The sequence below is a fragment of the Dermacentor albipictus genome, chromosome 8 (genome assembly GCF_038994185.2).
Source record: "Dermacentor albipictus isolate Rhodes 1998 colony chromosome 8, USDA_Dalb.pri_finalv2, whole genome shotgun sequence".
In the NCBI taxonomy this organism is placed as follows: domain Eukaryota; kingdom Metazoa; phylum Arthropoda; class Arachnida; order Ixodida; family Ixodidae; genus Dermacentor; species Dermacentor albipictus.
The window spans coordinates 33,132,689-33,151,537 of NC_091828.1; the positions used below are offsets into that span (position 1 = coordinate 33,132,689).

At 43.0% G+C, this 18,849-nt stretch overlaps 1 protein-coding gene across 3 annotated transcripts in view; it reads right to left on the minus strand.

Annotated features, from left to right (window-relative positions):
• Positions 1-18,849, minus strand: part of Pkc53E (Protein C kinase 53E) — a 235,858-nt gene that overhangs the window by 56,656 nt on the left and 160,353 nt on the right. For all 3 annotated transcript variants that reach the window (XM_065431311.2, XM_065431310.2, XM_065431312.2), the window contains 4 exons: positions 14,339-14,495; positions 9,356-9,650; positions 2,161-2,691; positions 717-905 (listed from right to left, as the gene is read on the minus strand). In XM_065431311.2, coding sequence (XP_065287383.2) covers positions 717-905; positions 2,161-2,691; positions 9,356-9,650; positions 14,339-14,495 — 1,172 coding nt within the window. The remainder of the gene's footprint in view (positions 1-716; positions 906-2,160; positions 2,692-9,355; positions 9,651-14,338; positions 14,496-18,849) is intronic.

Below are 18,849 nucleotides of genomic sequence, written 5' to 3' on the forward strand. Positions count from 1 at the left end.
CATATGCTTGACTGCGTAACACCACTGTACCGCAGCAAGTTTCCCTTTTTGGAACCATACTATGCAACGATTTAGGCACTTGTAGGGCTTTCCGTGCTTCAATTCCATCAGAGAGGTTGATGAAGGCGGAGTCGGTGCCATTGCCAATAGTGGCAAATCCTTTAAATGGAGAACACGGCACCAAAGAACATGATGCTTGATAGTAAGCATCCAAGTAGCTAGGTCTAACGACAGCACAAACCGACTACTACGGCTGCCAGCAGACTGGCATAGGAGAGCGCTGGTCTGAGCCTGCAAGATAATCAAAATGGCTGCAGTCGTAGCTCCCTTTAATGCCGCACCAGACCTGCAGTCACAGCAAACATTCCAACAAGAATAACCCTTCGGACAGCTAAAGGGTTGCAGTGTCCAAGATTTTAGCCACAATAACAGATTGGCTCTGTGAGGTACACGGTGGTGGCGCGAAGGCGTCCGAATTAACAGGCATGTTCGCAAAATCAGCTGTCCAAAAATTTGGTTGCTGACCGTACATTAAGATTGTGCCTGGGAGAAAAAGTCAGAAAATTGTTTTCTTCCAGACCTAAAATAAATATTTATATAATAATAATAAGAAGAAGAAGAAGAAGAATAAATAAAGAAAGAAACTAAGGAAGGATGAAGCAAAACAAAAACAAATGCTAATTGGCAGGTTAGAAGTCCAAAAAATGGGTCCAAACCCCTTTGCAGGCCTCCTTGGCTTCCTTGGAGAGCGCCTTGGGGTAAGAGACGTTGTGGTCCGTAATGGAGGCGAACAGTTCTTCTTCGTCCTCACCATCAAAGGGTGGCTGCCCAACCAACATCTCGTACAAGAGCACCCCGTATGCCCACCAGTCCACCGACTTCCCATATGGCTGGTACAAGATGATCTGTGTGCAAATACATATGCAAGTAAGGCTTAGTCTGTGCATTACAACCATGTGGTCAAGATAAGCTGAGCAGATAGATGGCATGAAAAATCCAGACATGAAATTGTCTATTTCAAGGTGATGGTCCTAGAAGGACATTCATCAGAGGACACAATGAATCTTCAAGAACCTTGTTTTATTTGGCGCTATGAAAAAGTTCATGCTCTGAAATGCTTGGAACTTGAAACTTGCAAGTGAACAGGGGAGCTATGAAAATTGATGAAAACCAGACAAATTAAAACTTATCACTGTTCAGAACTTTCACATTCACCATCATTTATGCATTTAGAATGGCAAAAATACAGTAGAATAAAGGAAAATGGTATGGGAGATGGTAAATGCAAAACAATAAAGACTTGCAAGTTTGTGCTTGTCTGGTTTGCATCCATTTTCACAGCATCCTTGTTTGCTTGACTCACAAGAGAGTGGTTGCCGATGTGTTACCGATGTGATGCCGACGGTTACCGATGGCATGACCAATAGACCCACTAGAGCTGCCCTGTTACTGTGTGTACGGCGGCAGAAACAAATGTGAAATGTTCTCAACTGTACATGTATAGAGGCGATTGAATGTTAAAGAAAATGCACCTTTTTGGAACAAGGCATCACCTAGTATCATTCTGGAGGTGCTGCAACCTTACGAGGTTACAAAAAAATGTTTATTGCGCTTCCACAAAGACCGATTTCTTGCTTTGCTCTATGGTTGCTGCCACTGCAGTAGTTTGGGAGAATTCCCGCTTCACCTAGTTTACTGCTGCGTATTTACGCCCATGTTCACGCACTATATAATCGGACTTCTCGTGCGTATTGATTCGAGTTATGGCCGTTGGGAAAAGTGATCTCTATACTGTCTCTTATCACTCAAAGCATTACTGCAACTTGCTCACTCGCACCGCTTTACCGTATGCGTGCGATCGCTTTTTGTTTACCAGCGAGAGCTCGCAAACCAGCAATACTCCCACGCATGCATCCCTTCTAGCGAGACATGCGAGAATTGATAAAACCTTGTCTAGCGACCTAACAATTGATCACTGCAAGATTCTCACTCGCTTTCTTCTTTCTTTGATGGGTACGCACCACTGAGCTTGCATGCCGAATTCTTAGCTGCGAGTACAACGCCCATGTTGTGCGATTCTTTTGTCCTCTGTTCCTTCCCATTATTTGGTTTCTATGATTGCTAGCATACCAACTCACCCAACTCGCTCTTTTGACCCACCTCGGGGGCGATGTAGTCAGGCGTGCCGCAAAACGTCTTGGTGGTCTTCTCCCCCTGGATGCCCTCCTTGCACATGCCAAAGTCGGCAATCTTGATGTGCCCATCCTGGTCTAGCAGGACATTGTCCAGCTTCAGGTCACGGTACACAATGGAGCGCGAGTGCAGGAAGAAGAGTCCGATGGCAATCTCGGCGGCATAGAAGACAGCCACGGGCTCCTTGAATTTGCCGCACTGCTGGATCTGAAACATGAGGTCCCCTCCGTTGACGTACTCCATGACAAAGTAGAGTCGTTCCATCGTCTGGAAGCACGAGTGCAGCTGCACGAGGAACGGGGGCTTGGTTGCCAGCGCCAGCACCCGCTTCTCAACCATAGCACACTCAACGTCATCGTCCTGGATGATGACATCCTTCTTCAGCACCTTGACGGCGTACAGCTCGTCGGTGCCACGCCGCTCGGCCAGCAGGACCTTGCCAAAGCTGCCTTTGCCCAGCACGAGCAGGAAGTTGAAGTCTGACGCTCGGATCACGTCCTGTGCAGAGAGGACAGCTCCACTTGGGGGACGCATTCCTGACCAAGCTCCTCGCCGACTACTTTCAGGGACTAACATCTTGGTGCGTGCCGTGTGACACACACAGGTAAGTCAAACCACATTGTAATAAAGTCACATCAGGCATGATAATAACTTCGTTACATTCAACATGCTGACACCGGCAAGAAACACTTCAGATTTACTCTGCTAGATTGATATTTTGCCTTATCTGTGTCATATCAAAATTCAGCTATATACTCCAAAAGAACTTGTTCTTGGGCAAGCTGGTGTCTAGCTAGGTATGCTATACACTAGAGGTGAACGAATAACTTATTTGAATGCGAATAGTAAGTTTATATACAGAATCGAATATCAAAGAGTCAAGTGCACGCACATAAATTTAGAGCAAGAATACTTATTTTAGCAAAATTAGGCACTGCTATAGGTCTGTGACAAATTATGATCTTTGATGACATCACTAATTGTGATTAAAATACTGCACAAATAGCCTTTCAATATCTTTTGAGGCTTGTTGCAAACAAGCTTTGTAAGAATCAATTGCTACTGTATGACTAGCTTTCCGAGAATGCTAAATAAATGGTTGCCAAAACTAGGCAAGGTGCTGTAGAAAAAGAACAAAAAATTAAGCTGCCGAATGATTTGTGTGCTGTAAGCAAATGTAAAAGGGCTCGCTGCAAAGAAACACTGGTCGTAGCTTATAAGATATAAATGCTACAATGGCCTGACTGCCAAAAGTACTAAATGATAGAATGCAAGTCAAACTGACAGGTCGATGTGTAGGCTTATGCCGCAAAACCCAACACAAAACTTGCCTACTTTGTTTCTGCATTGCTTCGAAAATTTTTTAAAGTGTGAAAGAGCCAAGGTTAGTTTTGCAAGAGATAAATGAATGTTGCGAGATGTTGGATCTGTTCGCAATTAGTTCTATAACTGCACTGTGATATACAAAAAGGAAAATGAGTCACAATTAGTATGGGCATCTGGGATGACCAGCGTGTTGGGGGTTGTTGATCATAGTGGGTACGCAATGTTCGAATAAGTAATATTTACTGAAGGAAAAAAATCATTTTGTGTAGGATTTTGTAAAGCAAAAGAAGAAAATGATAATGAATGCTATCTTTTAGAGGTAAAATGTTAAGTATGGGGTACATGAATCTAACAGCTTTTAGTCCAGGTAGCCATCCAGCACTATCTGGTGAATAAACTGAATTGAATTTGAACCAAGTCCATCCTCTTCAAGTAGAGCATAGCTCTAAGCACAGTACACTGAGCAACAATAATATGCAATAAAGAGGCGGGGTTTGCGAGTTTGAAAATGGTAATCCCATACATAATATGCAAATGCATGAAGTTAATGTAGAGATTCCAAAGTGGAAGTGATGGGAAGACGCGGTGTAGTTTACAAAGTATCGGAATTTTCTTGTATATAGTCAGTGCAGTCTCGTGGAAGTGTTTGTGTCACTGCAGTTGGCTATCAAGATAAACTAACAAATTTCATCTCATTAACTCTTTGCAAGCGACAGCTACTAAAGTTTAAAGTATTAAAGAGTCAGTGTTCATTATTCAAGTGTTTTCTGTGGCAAAGAGTATCGTTACTTTTAGCTATGTTTGCTTGCAGGCAATTAGACTCAACCCAGTTCAACAGTTTTCGCACAACATCATTAGCTCTATAGTAAAGTTCAGTTTTCGGTTCAGCTGTAAGCAGGAAAACCTCGCCCCCCAATCCGCATTGTTCTGGCATGTCTCATCCACACAAAGCGATTTATTGTGCAGGTTTGATGAGAATTTTAAAGCTCAGACATTCCCTTGTGTGTTCCTTACTCCTTGACGCACACCAGTGCACAGATATGCTCTACATGATATGGATGGCTTGAATTGACGTCATGCTAGTTGCCATGTTGTAGGACCAACAAGGTGAGAAGCCGTGCTTGTTGGCGTCTTGTGCGGGCGTTCTGCCAGATTTGCTATGGTTCTGCCACAGACGTCAGCAGCGTTCCAACCACATCTCTATGACATTGAATCAGCTTACCTGTGGCAGTTAGTAGGATACAGTGACATCCTTGCTACCATGTTGGAGGACCAGCATAGTGAGAAGCTGTGTCTGCGACATCACATGCAAGCTATCTATGTACAGGAGAGTGAGCAGAAGGCACACCTACATCCCTGCCTGCCTATTACCAGACAGCCCATGAAAGCACAACTGCGCACTTTTTCATGAACATGGGAAAAGCTAGGCAAATCCTGTTCCTTCAGTAAAATAAACACCAATTGATGGGTTTAACATCCCAATGCAACACCAGGGCCCTGAGAAGCACCATAATGGAGGGTTCCAAACTAATTTTGTACACCCGGGGATCCTTTAACTTCTTCCGTGCTACACTATTATTCTGAAATCTAACCGAAAATGGCCAAATTATTTTTAATGACACCAGTTGCCAACATGTTCATCTTCTTAGAAAGAATAAATTTGCTTCTGCTCTCTTCTGTCCTATGGATTGTGTGCTGCCATCTACAAAAAGCACGAGTCAGCACTGCGACAAAAACAGACTTGTTGGTGGCACCGCTAGAAAATGCCGAGTACCGCTCACAATCTGAGCTTGTCCTTGGCCTTTTTTACCAAAAATCTGTGGGCGAACACAGCTCGTCTAAGGTATGAAAGGAGTTAATGTGCGCCTAAACATAAGCAATACAAGTCTTGCTTGCATTCCATCTCAACAGAAGCAAGACGACTGCGGCCGAGAAATGAATTCACTATCACAATCTGAGCAGCAATGCAGCACTGCCACTGGGGCATCTTGGCAGATATGCAAGAGGCACAAGTCACTTCTGGAGGATGAGAGGCGAGGTTTTAGAGCCAGCTCACGATGATACCCCCTTTCCTTTAATAATCTGCAACGAGTTGTGGACACTATACTCACAAGCAACTTTCTGTGACAATGAAGCAAAAGTTAGGGAGGCAAAGCACGCGCAAGTAAGAGCATTCTTGAAAAAAAACACCACATTATCATCCGGGCTAGTTCAAGATGGCGAAGAGAAAGCATTAACATCCGATTTGTAACTGCAAAATAAGACGCAAATACACCCGCCTGAGTGTTAAGCTCAAATTAATAATAATAATAATATTTGGGGTTTTACGTGCCAAAACCACTTTCTGATTATGAGGCACGCCGTAGTGGAGGACTCCGGAAATTTTGACCACCTGGGGTTCTTTAACGTGCACCTAAATCTAAGCACACGGGTGTTTTCGCATTTCGCCCTCATCGAAATGCGGCCGCCATATTAAGCTCAAGTTATTTTTATGCGTTTCTCTTTGGCATGGGGTAAATGCGAGACCATCGCATGTGGAAGCTACGCCAATTCAATATGTGCTCCATGAAGCCAAAAGCGCTGTCAAACTCTACCGGACCACTTGGCCCAGTAACACAGTTCAGAAGCTCTGCCCCTCTAGCTCTTGCTTCATTGCCAAATAGATGGATGTCCACGAGTACAGCACCGACTTCTTGGCTGCATGAAGGCTCACTTGTGAGACAGTACTGTGATAATATTTTACCACATAAAAGTGCACATTTCGATTTTACTTAGCTGCATTCCAATGCTTTACTTTCGGCTTGTCACTGCTGGTTGCTTTTGCATTTGTTTCTGAATAAAAGGGTACATTCCAAACACAGCTGGTAATGAGTGTCTTTAGTATCTTGAGCGACTGTTAGATCTGTCGAGATTATGCTTCCCTCGCGTTATTCACCTGGGAAGCTGCAACAGCAGCTGTTATATTTGGGTACATCCAAGTGTACCCATACTAAGGTAATAAAGTAAGCCCGCACACTAATTTTACAAAATCTTGACTCACAGATGCAGTTGCGTTGACTGATGTTAGGATACCTTAGCAGGCCTATAGCCATGATAAAATGAAACGGCACTTCCCTGCCTAATGTCCTAACATAAGGGCACAGAAGCACTGAGCAGCAACGAGAGGAGGTGGACAAAGAAAACTGGTCTAACTTCCCCAATTCCTGCAGGTCCAATACAGGTATTGCAACAGTTAAGTGTGTCAGAAGTTACTGCTCTATCTCCACCCAGTGCCCCCAACTTTGTGTAAAACTCTTAAATAAATCTTCTGTAAAGACCTTATTGCTTAATGCAATGATGACAGCGGTATTAAAACAACGGCACAAGAATGCACATAACCACATAAAGGAAATGCCGAATGGACAGAAAAAAAATGTGCTTCCAGGTAAACTACTTTGGTCACAAAATATGGGATATGGCGTCCTTTTCCTACAATAGTCAAATAATACTGGGATCACAGCGTGGTGACGTGTGACAAGCGTAATGGAATGGACTAATGTACAGAGAAAAGCCTGCCCTAAACTCCTTAAAAAATGTCATACAAGCAAAAATAAAAGAAGGAAAATGAAAAAAGGAAACAGTCCTAAAGTAGGCAGCACTGCCGTTGATCTTTATGTGGTTGTCTAATCTAAATTGTGCGGTTTAATGTCCCAAGGTAACACACAGGCTGCGTGAAATAGTATCGCAGTGTGGATGTTACGGATCAATTTCAACCGCCTGCAGTTCATTAAAGGGACCCTGAAACAATTTTGCCGATATTGTACAAATGTAACAAGTCGTTATAGTAGGTCCGTCTGATCATTATTTGACGCATCTAAGTGCTCCACGTAAAGCGGGGAATTTATTATAAGGTTTTAATAATTTACATCGCTGCCGAACGCAGCACACTGCTCCGCTGAATTTTCAGCCACCCCTACCCATTTGGCGCCAATTGCCCTAATGACGTCAGTAGGGCGAGCTATCCGAGCGGCTGCCCAGGCGCATGATCAATAATTTTCCAACTTATTAGTGAACGAATGTTGTTCATAATAGCTGGAATGTTAGGTAATTTGTTTCTATAAAAAGAAAGTAACAAAAAGAGAATGCACAGGCACGATTTCTCAGTACACTTAACACTTCCAGCACACAGCATGTGTCGTCTGCTTGTGTTACAATGTGCTCCGTCTTGACGAGAGTTCCGTGGTCAGTGTAGATTTGCCTTTTCGTGAGCACCTTGAACTGCCTTTGTTGCATTGTGGGCTGCAAACGTAGCGACTGGCAATACGTCAAGCTGCGACATCGTGCCCTCTGCAAGGCAGCAGACAAGCGGAGTGTCTGCAGCGCATCAGACTATTGGTATCCGATCGCCGCCAAGATTTGCGCGTTTGTGGTCGCCACTATATGCCGGAGGATTACTACCACAATAGCGTTTCGCGAGTCTGGTATTTGGGTAAACGCCAGTGAGGGGATAGGGCCTGGCCGCTTGACCGTGCCACTTCACGGGATGAGCAGAAGTGCAAACGTGAATGATCTGCACAGTGCAGCCACCTGGTGGCACAGAGCTCAACCACATACAGTAGCAGTAACTAAGTGTATTCTTCTTTGCTGCTGTTCTAAATTTTTCGCCGGAGCGTAATCGTTAACATGCTGTCTTGTAAATGTTTAAAATGTTTTAAACTTGGTTAGAGCAATAGTAGCTCTTTGTTTGGCTAGTTAAGCTCTGCGCCAATGGGTGGATGGACCGTGGAGGCCAGTCAGGCAGCTCACGTATGTCTACGTTAAAGTTCCTTCATCAGCTTGAGTTTATGCCTCCGCTGTTCCGTCGAAACGCCCAGCTCGCCTGTGGTTACCGGAATACCAGACACGTTTGGCGCTGCGATAGAATGCTCGTAACGCATGCTGCTTCTATAGCTCTCGCTTGGAGTCGACTGCCAAGCAGCTGGCGGAGAGTTTGGAGAGGCATTGTGCACGCGCTCCTAGAGAACCGTAAGTAGATGACACGACGTGCCATCATGACGCAGAACCAATGAAGGTGGAGCTTAGCCCCGATCACTCAGCGAACGAGTTGAAGATAAAATGCATGACTATGGAGGAGGGTAACTTGTAATCGTCCGTAGCTCTCTTAATATGAGATGCTTCACACAAGTTGTGGTGCGAATGATTAACTTTAGCTGAACCCTACGTGCCTACAAAATTTGTCTGAACCGTTTCGGGGGCCCTTTAACACTTTCCTAGTGAAAGACGAGCTGAGCTCATCGCTTGCGCACCTGAAAAAAAAAAAAGACAAACAACAAGCCCAACTCGTCTAGCGCTGTTATGTCTTTCATGCAGCCCTCAAGACCATTTCAGCTTGTTCTTTGATCTGTGCTTGTTGTAAAGCCTGTTAAAGAGTGAAATTGTGAATATGCAGCCAGAACATGTACTGGAGCACATCTGTGGGCAGTGAATCCCAATTTGTTAGTGTAAAAAAAATTATTTATTAAGCAACTTCGTCTTTCCGACAAACTTTTCTCTTGTGGTCTTGCTTTGTATGATGAACAGAAATGTTTACACACGAAAAGAAATTCTGTCTTTGGTGCATTTTAACTTTTATTTCTTTTTTTTTGCCATCCTTAGTGGACGTAAACTTAATGTTCCTAAGCGTTTTTGCACTCGGCCCACACTGGAATACAGCTGCCGTAGATGGGAATCAAACCCGAAACCTCGTGCCTCGCGCGCGAATGCCACGGCCACTAAGCCACCGTAGCGGACATGTGGTCACAAAGGGCACGCACACTCTCCCTATGCAATAGTGGTGCAGCCCCTCTGCCTCCCTCACCTGCTTGCCCATGTTGTGCGGGATCAGGTCCGAGGAGGCCTGTGGTGTCGACCGCGGCCTCGACTGCTGGTGGTGCGTTGCTCCCTGTGCAAGGGCCGGGTTCTCGGGGGGCACGGGCACGTTGTAGAATTCGCCCTCCTCGGCCGTCAGAAGCTTGAACCAGCCTTCCGCCGGCGACTTGAGGATCTCCGAGATTCCAAACGAGAGGGAGCCCATGAAGTCGTTGCGCGACGTCCGGTCCCAGTCCCACAGCTCGATCAGCAGTCGCCGGTCTTTGTCGATAGGTTTCAGGTCGCTGCAGAGATAAGAAAGCAACAACCGCACATTACCATTATCAAATTATTCAATTAAATTTGAGTGCCTTACGTGCCAAAACCACTATCCGATTAGATAGATTTAGCTTGTCTATAAACATATTGGCGTTTGCGAAATACCAGGTTATTGGAGAAGTACACGCTAGCAACGACGCTGGTAACATCATCTCATGACGCAGAGTTAAACCAGAGCACAGAAAGGTAATGCTGCAGTGACCTACCATACTCTGCTTAACTGCTGGGGAAAAGCCCTCATACTGACGTAATAGTTAACGTGCAGTCCTCTTACAGTTTTCTTTCAATAGGAACATTCATGCAACACAAGTTTTTCGAAATCACTGTAGTTGGACAAACCATCACAACATGTCACTACTAACTTTGCTGTCCACAGCTGCAGTAACCCGGCAATCCGTAAACGGTAAAATGTTCACAGACATGCTAAAGCTCTCTATTATGAAGCATGCCACAGCGAGGAACTTGGGATTAATTAATTTTGACCACCTTGGGTTCTTTAACATGCAAATAAATCTAAGTGCACAACCGCTCTTCCATTTCACTCTTATCGAAATGTACCTGCCACAGCCAGCATTGAACTTGCAACCGCAAGCTCAGTCGCATAACACCATAGCCACTGGGCTACCACGGCAGGCTATTACCATCATCAACTTGGAGAACAACCACACCAATGTGCAGGCGTCATCAGCAGGGTGGCAAAAATCTTTGTTCAGTGCAGTGTAAAGGGGACACATGGAAGAAAAAGAAAAAACAACAATGATACCTCACAACCAAAGCAACAAATCAATACAGAACAAGGTAAAGAGTTCCTGGATCGTGTAACATTAAAGGTTTGATGATCATGGCACCAGCTCCAAGTATGCCCTTCTTTGAAGCAGCTAACCTCACACATGACAGAAGAAGAGGTTCGGGTTTATGAGGTACCACACGTTACGCACTATCAGAAGAACCCGGAGATTGAGCTCGAGATGTGAAGTCAGATGCGCAATATGCAAAAAAAATAAGGTAATAAACCACCAATATAAAATGAAAACAGTATGTGGACGGGGAACGGAAACATAAGAAGACAAGACTTGGATAACTTCGGAAGATGCGAGTCATTAATTCCATGAAACAGTTAACGGTAGGACAAGAGCAGCAATGAAGACAAGAATGACAATGGTGCATACAGCAGGCTTTACCAAATCCTGGCTGAGATGTTATCACTTTTGTTGAAAAGAAAAGTAATACAGTAGACATCATGTAATTCAACTCCGGTTAATTCGACCCAGCCAAACGTGCTAGCCAGCACCCATGCATTTCTATGGGCCCAAACTTTTGTTATTCAGATCGTAAAATTGACCTTCGCCAGAACTTTACCAGTCAGCATGCATGTGCCTGACCACTATAGTGACCCCAATAACGACTCCTTCAGTGACATTCTTTGTCGCAGCAAAGTTAATGGGACTGAATGTCTTGAACACACCTCTTTTCCTGTAGAAAAAGCCTATTTTCGGTCTACCTTAGGAAAATTTTCAAGTCATAACCATAGCTCGCAATGTCCGATTGCGGTGTATACCCGATTCAACATGCATATTTTTCTTTCCTAGATAATGTGGGCTTTTGACCCCAAGCTTTTTGACCAAAATCGCCTTCGCGGCAGTTGTGTGCTTTACCTAGCTTCTAAATCTCTGCGGTGAAGATGACTTTAGAAAACTGGCTGCCATTATTTATGCAACCCTTGCCCATTTTCGTTGCTAAAAACTCAGTAGCTTGTTAGACTTCTGCATGTTTTTTTTAGGAGTTATGGTGAACTTAGTGTCATTGCTACCCAATTTTCAACTTTGGATACACAGAAAGCAGCCGTGCGTTTGGTTCGGGGGTGTGTTAGAATCTGGCAAACACTTCCAAATGAATCAGTGGCATGTCTTGCCGTTCTTTCAACATCTTGTTTAATTCAACCTACCGGATAATTTGATCACATTTCTCGGTCCTGTCAGGGTCGAATTAACGGAAGTCAACTTTATTAGTGCCAGCCGCAAGTGCCATGCAAAAAACTTAAGTGTGCAGTAGAACTCTAATTTCACTAAGTGCCTGTGGCTCAATGCCTATTTCAGAAGCTGGGGCACAGAAGCAAAAGCAGATCACAAGCGCAGCTGAGGACTCAGGCTTTCAAGGCTTAAGAGAGTCGAAACCAAGATGGAAAAAAAAGCTTGTGACGCAGACATACAAGTGCTTGTATGCCTGCATTTTTATGTTTTCGAAATGACTCCATTTGCCTTCTGTTAAGTTTTACATTATGTAGTACCAATTGGTACTCACTTGAGTTAATTGAGTTAACTCACTAGAACTGACTAACTATCGAGGACTCATGGTAGTGCCCACCTCTCAGCTGTGGTTCAAATGCAATGCAGATGCTAAACGACTGACTAAAGCCAACACACTCACCTAAGTCTAACATGAATGAAGGTACTGTTAAAAATATTTTGTGGAAAAAAATGGAAAAAGTATGGCAAGTTTTGTCTCACATCATTTCTGTTCTTTTCTGTTTTCTGTTATCTTGTTTTTCTGTAACTTCTACTACTGTAACTTTCTGTAACTCCTCCTACTGCATAGTATGAAGGAGTCAAATGCTGGGATGCAGTCTTAACAGGTTATATATATGTACAGATAAGCATGCTACACAAGACATACAAGATGTGACCACCGACATAATACCTGGTACCAAGAGTAGACAGACGTTTATTAGTAGACGGACTTCTGTTTTTTCTAATTGCCTTAGTAGTGTATACTTATCTCAACATTAAAGGTCCTTTACCAATCAATGCACCACTTGCCTGCAGACTCTAACCTGGTTTCATTACAGCAGTAGAATTTTCACTGAGATAAACTGAAATGAGGCAACCAAATTCTAGATTTACTTTGTTATATCCAATTCGTTATAACCGTGTTTAACCATATCAAAGTTTAACTGTACTATGCACTCAGCCACTACAGCGAGTCTTGCCAGTCCTTCAATCAGCACTCATAGCTCCACATTCATCATCAAGAAGCACTATTGAAGGTAGTTATCTGCACACACACTGCAATCTTTGCATACCTCTCCTCCTCAACGTACCTCAACACTCGACAAAGGATTTCATTAAGCCTACACTACCATACAAAAATACCAAATTGAAAGCTAAATTTTTCTCAACAGTCATATATACTGCATTGCGAGAGCTGTACAACTTAAATGCTTGTTCCACACTATACATCATCATGGAACAGTTGTTGAGGGCATCAAGAATGCACATTTCAATGTGTTTAATTCTTTTAACATGACTGTGTGAACTTATGGCGGCAAAAATAATTTCATGCCAATTCTAGATATACTATATGTCCCACATGAGTCAAAATTTAAAGATATGCAAGTACCACATTGCTGGACAGAAGCAAGGTAATTTTGTTTGCTGTTGCATGCAAGAATTTGTAATATTCTTTTGTATTTTGCCAAATTACATAATTAGTTATTAATAAACTGCTCAAATATTATATTCAAAGCAAAAGTATAAATGAGAAAATTGCAGACCATTCTGAAAAATCCCCCATCCAACTTTCTGTCATTCTATAATTGTTGCATAAATATTTTTCCCAAGCCTGAAAGAAAGCCTGCAAAATACAAAAAGTGCCGCATGACTTACTGTGCAGTACTTTTTGGGATCTGGATGGTGATCGAGAATCTCTACATGGTTCACGACATCGAAAGCCACGAAGATCTGCACGAAGGCACAAGTGTAGCCCTACACCTATGTTCACAGATGTTCTCCTAAAATTAAATTATGATGTTTTATGCGCCAAAACCCCGATCTGCTTATGTGGCACACCGTAGTGGAGCATGCCGGATTAATTTTGATCAGCTGGAGTTTTGTAACATGCACCTAAATATAAGTACACAGGTGTATTTGCATTTCGCCCCCATCAAAATGCAGCTGCCGTGGCCAGGATATTATCCCGCAACCTTGTGCTTAGCAGCACAACCTCAAAGCCACTATGCAACCATGTCGGGTAATGCTCTCCTATAATTTTTTATATGTTGCAAAGTTGCATCAATATACAAGACTGCACAGAAGCTGAAACAGCACTGCGAGTGCTTGTAGAGGCTGCTGTCACCAAGCTTCACCAGCTGTCACCAAAGGCTTGACCCAAACGCCAGATGGACATTACAATCTTCAATTAGTGAGATTCACAGCCACGACCACTCCAAAAGAGTCTTTTAACATTCAATTTAATTGTCATGCAGTGATAAGCTCTACTGAGCAAGCTTTGAACAGTGTGCTGACTTCCTATACAACTTCAAGTAATTGGTGTTGTCAAAGTGTTACAGGGTGTTGCGTTCTCCAGGATCATATATCTTTTTTCCTACTGATTAAGAAGTGTATCTATGGGGTTATACTGTACAGTGTTGGAATGGGTGACAGGGAAAGGAAAACACAGTCAAGTGTGGCAGAGGGTTAGGCAGACTGATGAAATTGTAAAATTTCCAGACAGTGGATGGCTTCAGCTGACGCAGGCAATGCTAACTGAAGATCTTTGGGAAAGGCCTTTTGTAGGTGCAATGCAATTAACGTAGTCTGACAAAGGTGCCAATGCCTGCTGCTGCCCTTGCAAATGATGCATCAAAGGGGCTGCTCACAAGACGAGTGTCTCGTTCCACTCAGGGTTGAGGCAGGCCTTGATGGTCTTGGTCTTCCGCTTGGCAGAGTCGCCCATGTCGGGAATCAGCTTGAGCTTGACGTAGGGGTCCGACAAGCCGTTCGGGTCCATCGGGATCAGGTTGCGTGCCTGCCGCACTGCACAGACGGGGGTGGAGGAGGCTTACCAGGCCGAAATGCACTCGTTACAATGTACAAGGGTGGTCTGGACTGGCCATTTCACAATTCAATGGCTGCTTCAAAGGCCTGTTAACAATAAACATCTTTAGCTCAATTAGCCGCTTCGTCAACTTCTGTATGCTTCTACAGAAATTTTTGAACTATCCCAAAAAATATTGATGTTGCAAGGTTAGAGAATCCCCAATTCATTTCCCACCATGTGCTATACAAGGGTGAAATTAGTGCGCTTTTTGTGAAAAACAAATAGCTGTCAAACAATGCCTTCATTTTTGCATGTTTTCTCACTGAACTTCTTTTGACTTGGACGGCATATCATCTGATATCTAAATGTCCACTTGTAAAGTGATTTGTGCTATTGCAAAGAATGAAAACTGCAATTTATACATAGGAATGAATGCAGCTACGCAATTTTCTTAAAATGTTTAGCCTTGTTGCAAACTCCACATGGTAAGCATTTCTTTTTCTTTAAGTGAGTGAGCATGGCACACTGACATGTTTTTGTTGACATGACATGACAACTACACATCCCTTCCAGATGAGGCTTTCTTAAGCATGCAGCATTCTGGCTTAGGAGCTAAGAACCAATGCATTATGAAATCATGGCAACTTGACGAAGAAATTAAGTTTTAAAATTAGAGATACACGAACATAAACTTTTTTTTAAATACGAATAATAGGCATCGAATATTGAATCGAACGTCTAAAATTAAAATGCATAAGCATATATTCACAGCTGGAATGTTTATTTCGGTATAATTATGTACTGACAAGTGCAAAAAGAAAGCTAACTACCAGGGAGAGAGGATAAGCTTTACAGACAGGATCACCAATTGTCATTAGAAGAACTGCATGAACAGCCTCTCAAGATCTTTAGAGTTTGGTTACAAACAAGCTTTCCAAGAATGACTGGCTGCGGTATGATTAACTTTGCAAGAACGCTACATACATAATTGCCAAAGGAAGAAGAAAATAAAGGCTGCCAAAGGACTTGTGTGACGTAAACACGAGTAAAAGGACCCACCGCAAAAAAACAATGGCTGGAGCATAAAGATCAAACTGCTACATGAGTAGATTGCAACAAACGCTAAACGACAGACCATAAGCAAAAATCGCAGGTTGCGATCTAGGCTTTTGTCGCAATACTGAAAATGGAGCTTGCATTACCTCTTTAGTTTCTGCATTGTCTTGAAAACTTTTTGTCATTGTTTCACTTCTGATAATTTGCACTAACTTGTTTAGCAGACGGAGAACAGTAATTAGACTTTAATAGTCATTTGTTGCGAAATATTTTGTTAGTTTCAAATATTCAAAAATACTGAATAGTTTCTTTTCGAAAGCAAATACAAATATAGTTACCGTACAATATTCAGCTCGTACCCAAACGTTAATCTACCCATTCTATTACGCATGCATGTTTTGCTATTGAAGTATTTTGGAGCTTTTATTTGGCAAAATAAATACACAAGGAGGAAACAGCCCAAATTCAGCACCTCTGCTCTGCCAGGTGGGCTGCACAGGTGTTGATCCTGGTTGGATGACACCTGTACAGCTAGATCACAGGTGTCGTCTTTTCTCCTGTATCACCCAGAATAGCAGTCACGAGGTCTCACTAAACAATATGTAATGATAATGTTACAATGGCTCTGCCACCATCTCGCAGATGCTTTGCTTCACAAAGGCACACCGAAAGGCAAGAACAGAGCCGAAATTGCCTGCTGTGTGCAGTCTGACGTAATGCAGACTTGCACCAAATTGGTGGGAAAAAACACAGTGCATAAAAAGCAAAGTACATTTTTCTGCTAACAGGGTAGGGGGGTAGTCACATGTATAATAACACGTGAGCATGACATCAAGAACTACAACGAGCAATCCTCCATTTCCACACATGAGTAGGCATGATAAACATGGCATCCATGAATATGGCAAATGCTGATCCAAGATGCCCTGTGTCACACCTATATGGCTCTCCTCGAGAACAGTGACTCTAGAGTGCAGCAACAGATGGCACTGCAGTAGACTGCCATACTCAAGCACACCAAGCCATCATTTCAAAAGGATGCACCTTTCCACAACCGGATGATGTGCTGCCTCATTCCAGTAACAACATATTAACAGGACACATGCAAAGCTTAATGAAGGCCACACTCTTGGCACATCACTGAAGAGGGATAGAAAATCTCTAGAAACTGGTAGGCAAGGAGGAAGTTCAAATGCACATAAGAGAAAGCCATGTTGACTGCAAGCATGGCTTTCTTCAGATATTGGGTCACGTCTAAGATCTCTTGCAAGAAGGGCACCTAAACACAGCTTAACTTAAAAAAAATGTTTAAGCATGATGTTTACCAAACAGCACACTGCAGCTGCTGCAAATTCTATTTTTCCTAGTTGTAGCAGTATGTAGTAGTTCTGATAATACATAGTTTAGTAAAATATAAAAGCACTAATAATAAGTAGTCTTGTTGTTTGTGAGCAGGTGCCTTTTATTTGGAGGAAAGGGTTCACTTTTCAATACTGTACATGTGTGCTAACATTTATTCCATGATTAGAACTTATGAACTTGGATATACTATGTAACACATCACTTCATTTCTGTCTATATGTTTCTAACTTGATTTCCCAGTTCACTGCAATTGTGCATTTTTGTTATTATACTGTCTCCCAGCTGTCATGTGCCATGTATCCAGTGGACCAACCTAGCCACGGTTAGGATCTGGATTCCTGCCAAATTTTGCAATAAAGTGATTTTGACTCTGAAGTCGTTTGCTGCTAATCTGGGCACTTTCATACTTGCCACCGAGAGAAATTGGCTCTGGTGCTGTGTCAGCTATGTATGTCTCCTTGACATGCTTGGCTCTCCTAATGCCACTGCGGGTAGTGCAAAATAGTCAACAGGGAGGATACTATCGCGCATAAAAGCTGCTATAAGAATCATGTTTGTGGCTTTATTGACTGTACAACGCAGGTCATCTATAAAATCCTGCTTGATTGTAAATGTTGCTATATCGGGCAAACGGGGAGGTGCATTAATGATTGATCGCCTGCACGAGCATGCTGCTTCACTAAAGGGAAACCTATACAGTAGTCGTCTAACAGTTCACTGTAACACGTGCGATTGCACGCCGATCTTAAAGAAGTGCAAAATAATTGGCAGATATAGTGAAAAGTGTGCGCGGGATATCTTTGAGGCATTTCGCTTATTCAAAAGAGGTGACGCGTGCGTCAGTTCTGCATCCCTCATGCTCTCAACAAAAGAACAGATTTATCTCCGTGGCTGACGCTTATCCGCCTTTTTCTGTTCTTTATGTCACATTCACTGATGTCCTTATATGCTGCTTCTGCAAATAAGGCATTTGGTTTCTAGTCAGCACTCTGTCCTGTGCTCTTTACTCGTTCGTCCTGTGTTGCGCTGTTCCTGTTTTTATTCTAAAAATGAACCAACCAGCCCCATTGAACACACTGCTCCTACTGGGATCTTTGCCCCTGAATTTCATGGAGCAACTCCACTCACTCATGCTGTGGCATATAACTCAGGATTCGTAAGACTTGCGCACTTTTGTGGCAACCACCTAAATATACTAGGTGGTGGTGGCAGGAGATTACATGACCAGCACTGCTGACATATTGAATCAGATGTATGAAAAATGCAACTGCGCATATTGTGACGCACTTGAAAATGAAATTCAAATATTGTGACCGTTGGCACTTTCACTGGACCTGTGTGGACAACACTGCCTACAGCACAAATCTGAGCAATACCTTGTAAACACTCTCTTAAAGCATTGAAGTGTAAGGGTTAATGCTATTTCTCATTGTTCCTATAAAGTTTTGGGGGTGCACTGCACCAATTGGATGCATATTGCCACCTGAGCCTCACCTTACTGGCACTGTGACAGTGGTACTATTGCAAACGTACAGCAGTGACGATCACAAAAAGTGATGATCGACAATACTATAACTGATGAAAGCCACAGCTTATCTATCAGGCACACCAGAGTAGGCCTTTGACTATTTGTGGTCCGTTGACGTGCACCGAAGGCTCGGCACTCGAACATTTTAGAAACTGTAGCTTCCTAAGCAAAAGTAAACAAGCTATGCAAGATCATAGAAACAGAAATGAATGTCAAACTCCTATCACCCTCTCAAACACCTCTTGCTTCACAAAACGACACTGAAAGACAAGAACAGAACCAAAAGTGACCAGCCAAAGGCAGCTTGGTGCAGCCATACATGCACAGAAGCTCCTCCCCCATAGCTCTCTTTTTCTTTATTTCTGCACACACACAGAAAATTAAGCAATAGCAAAAGGCTCAAC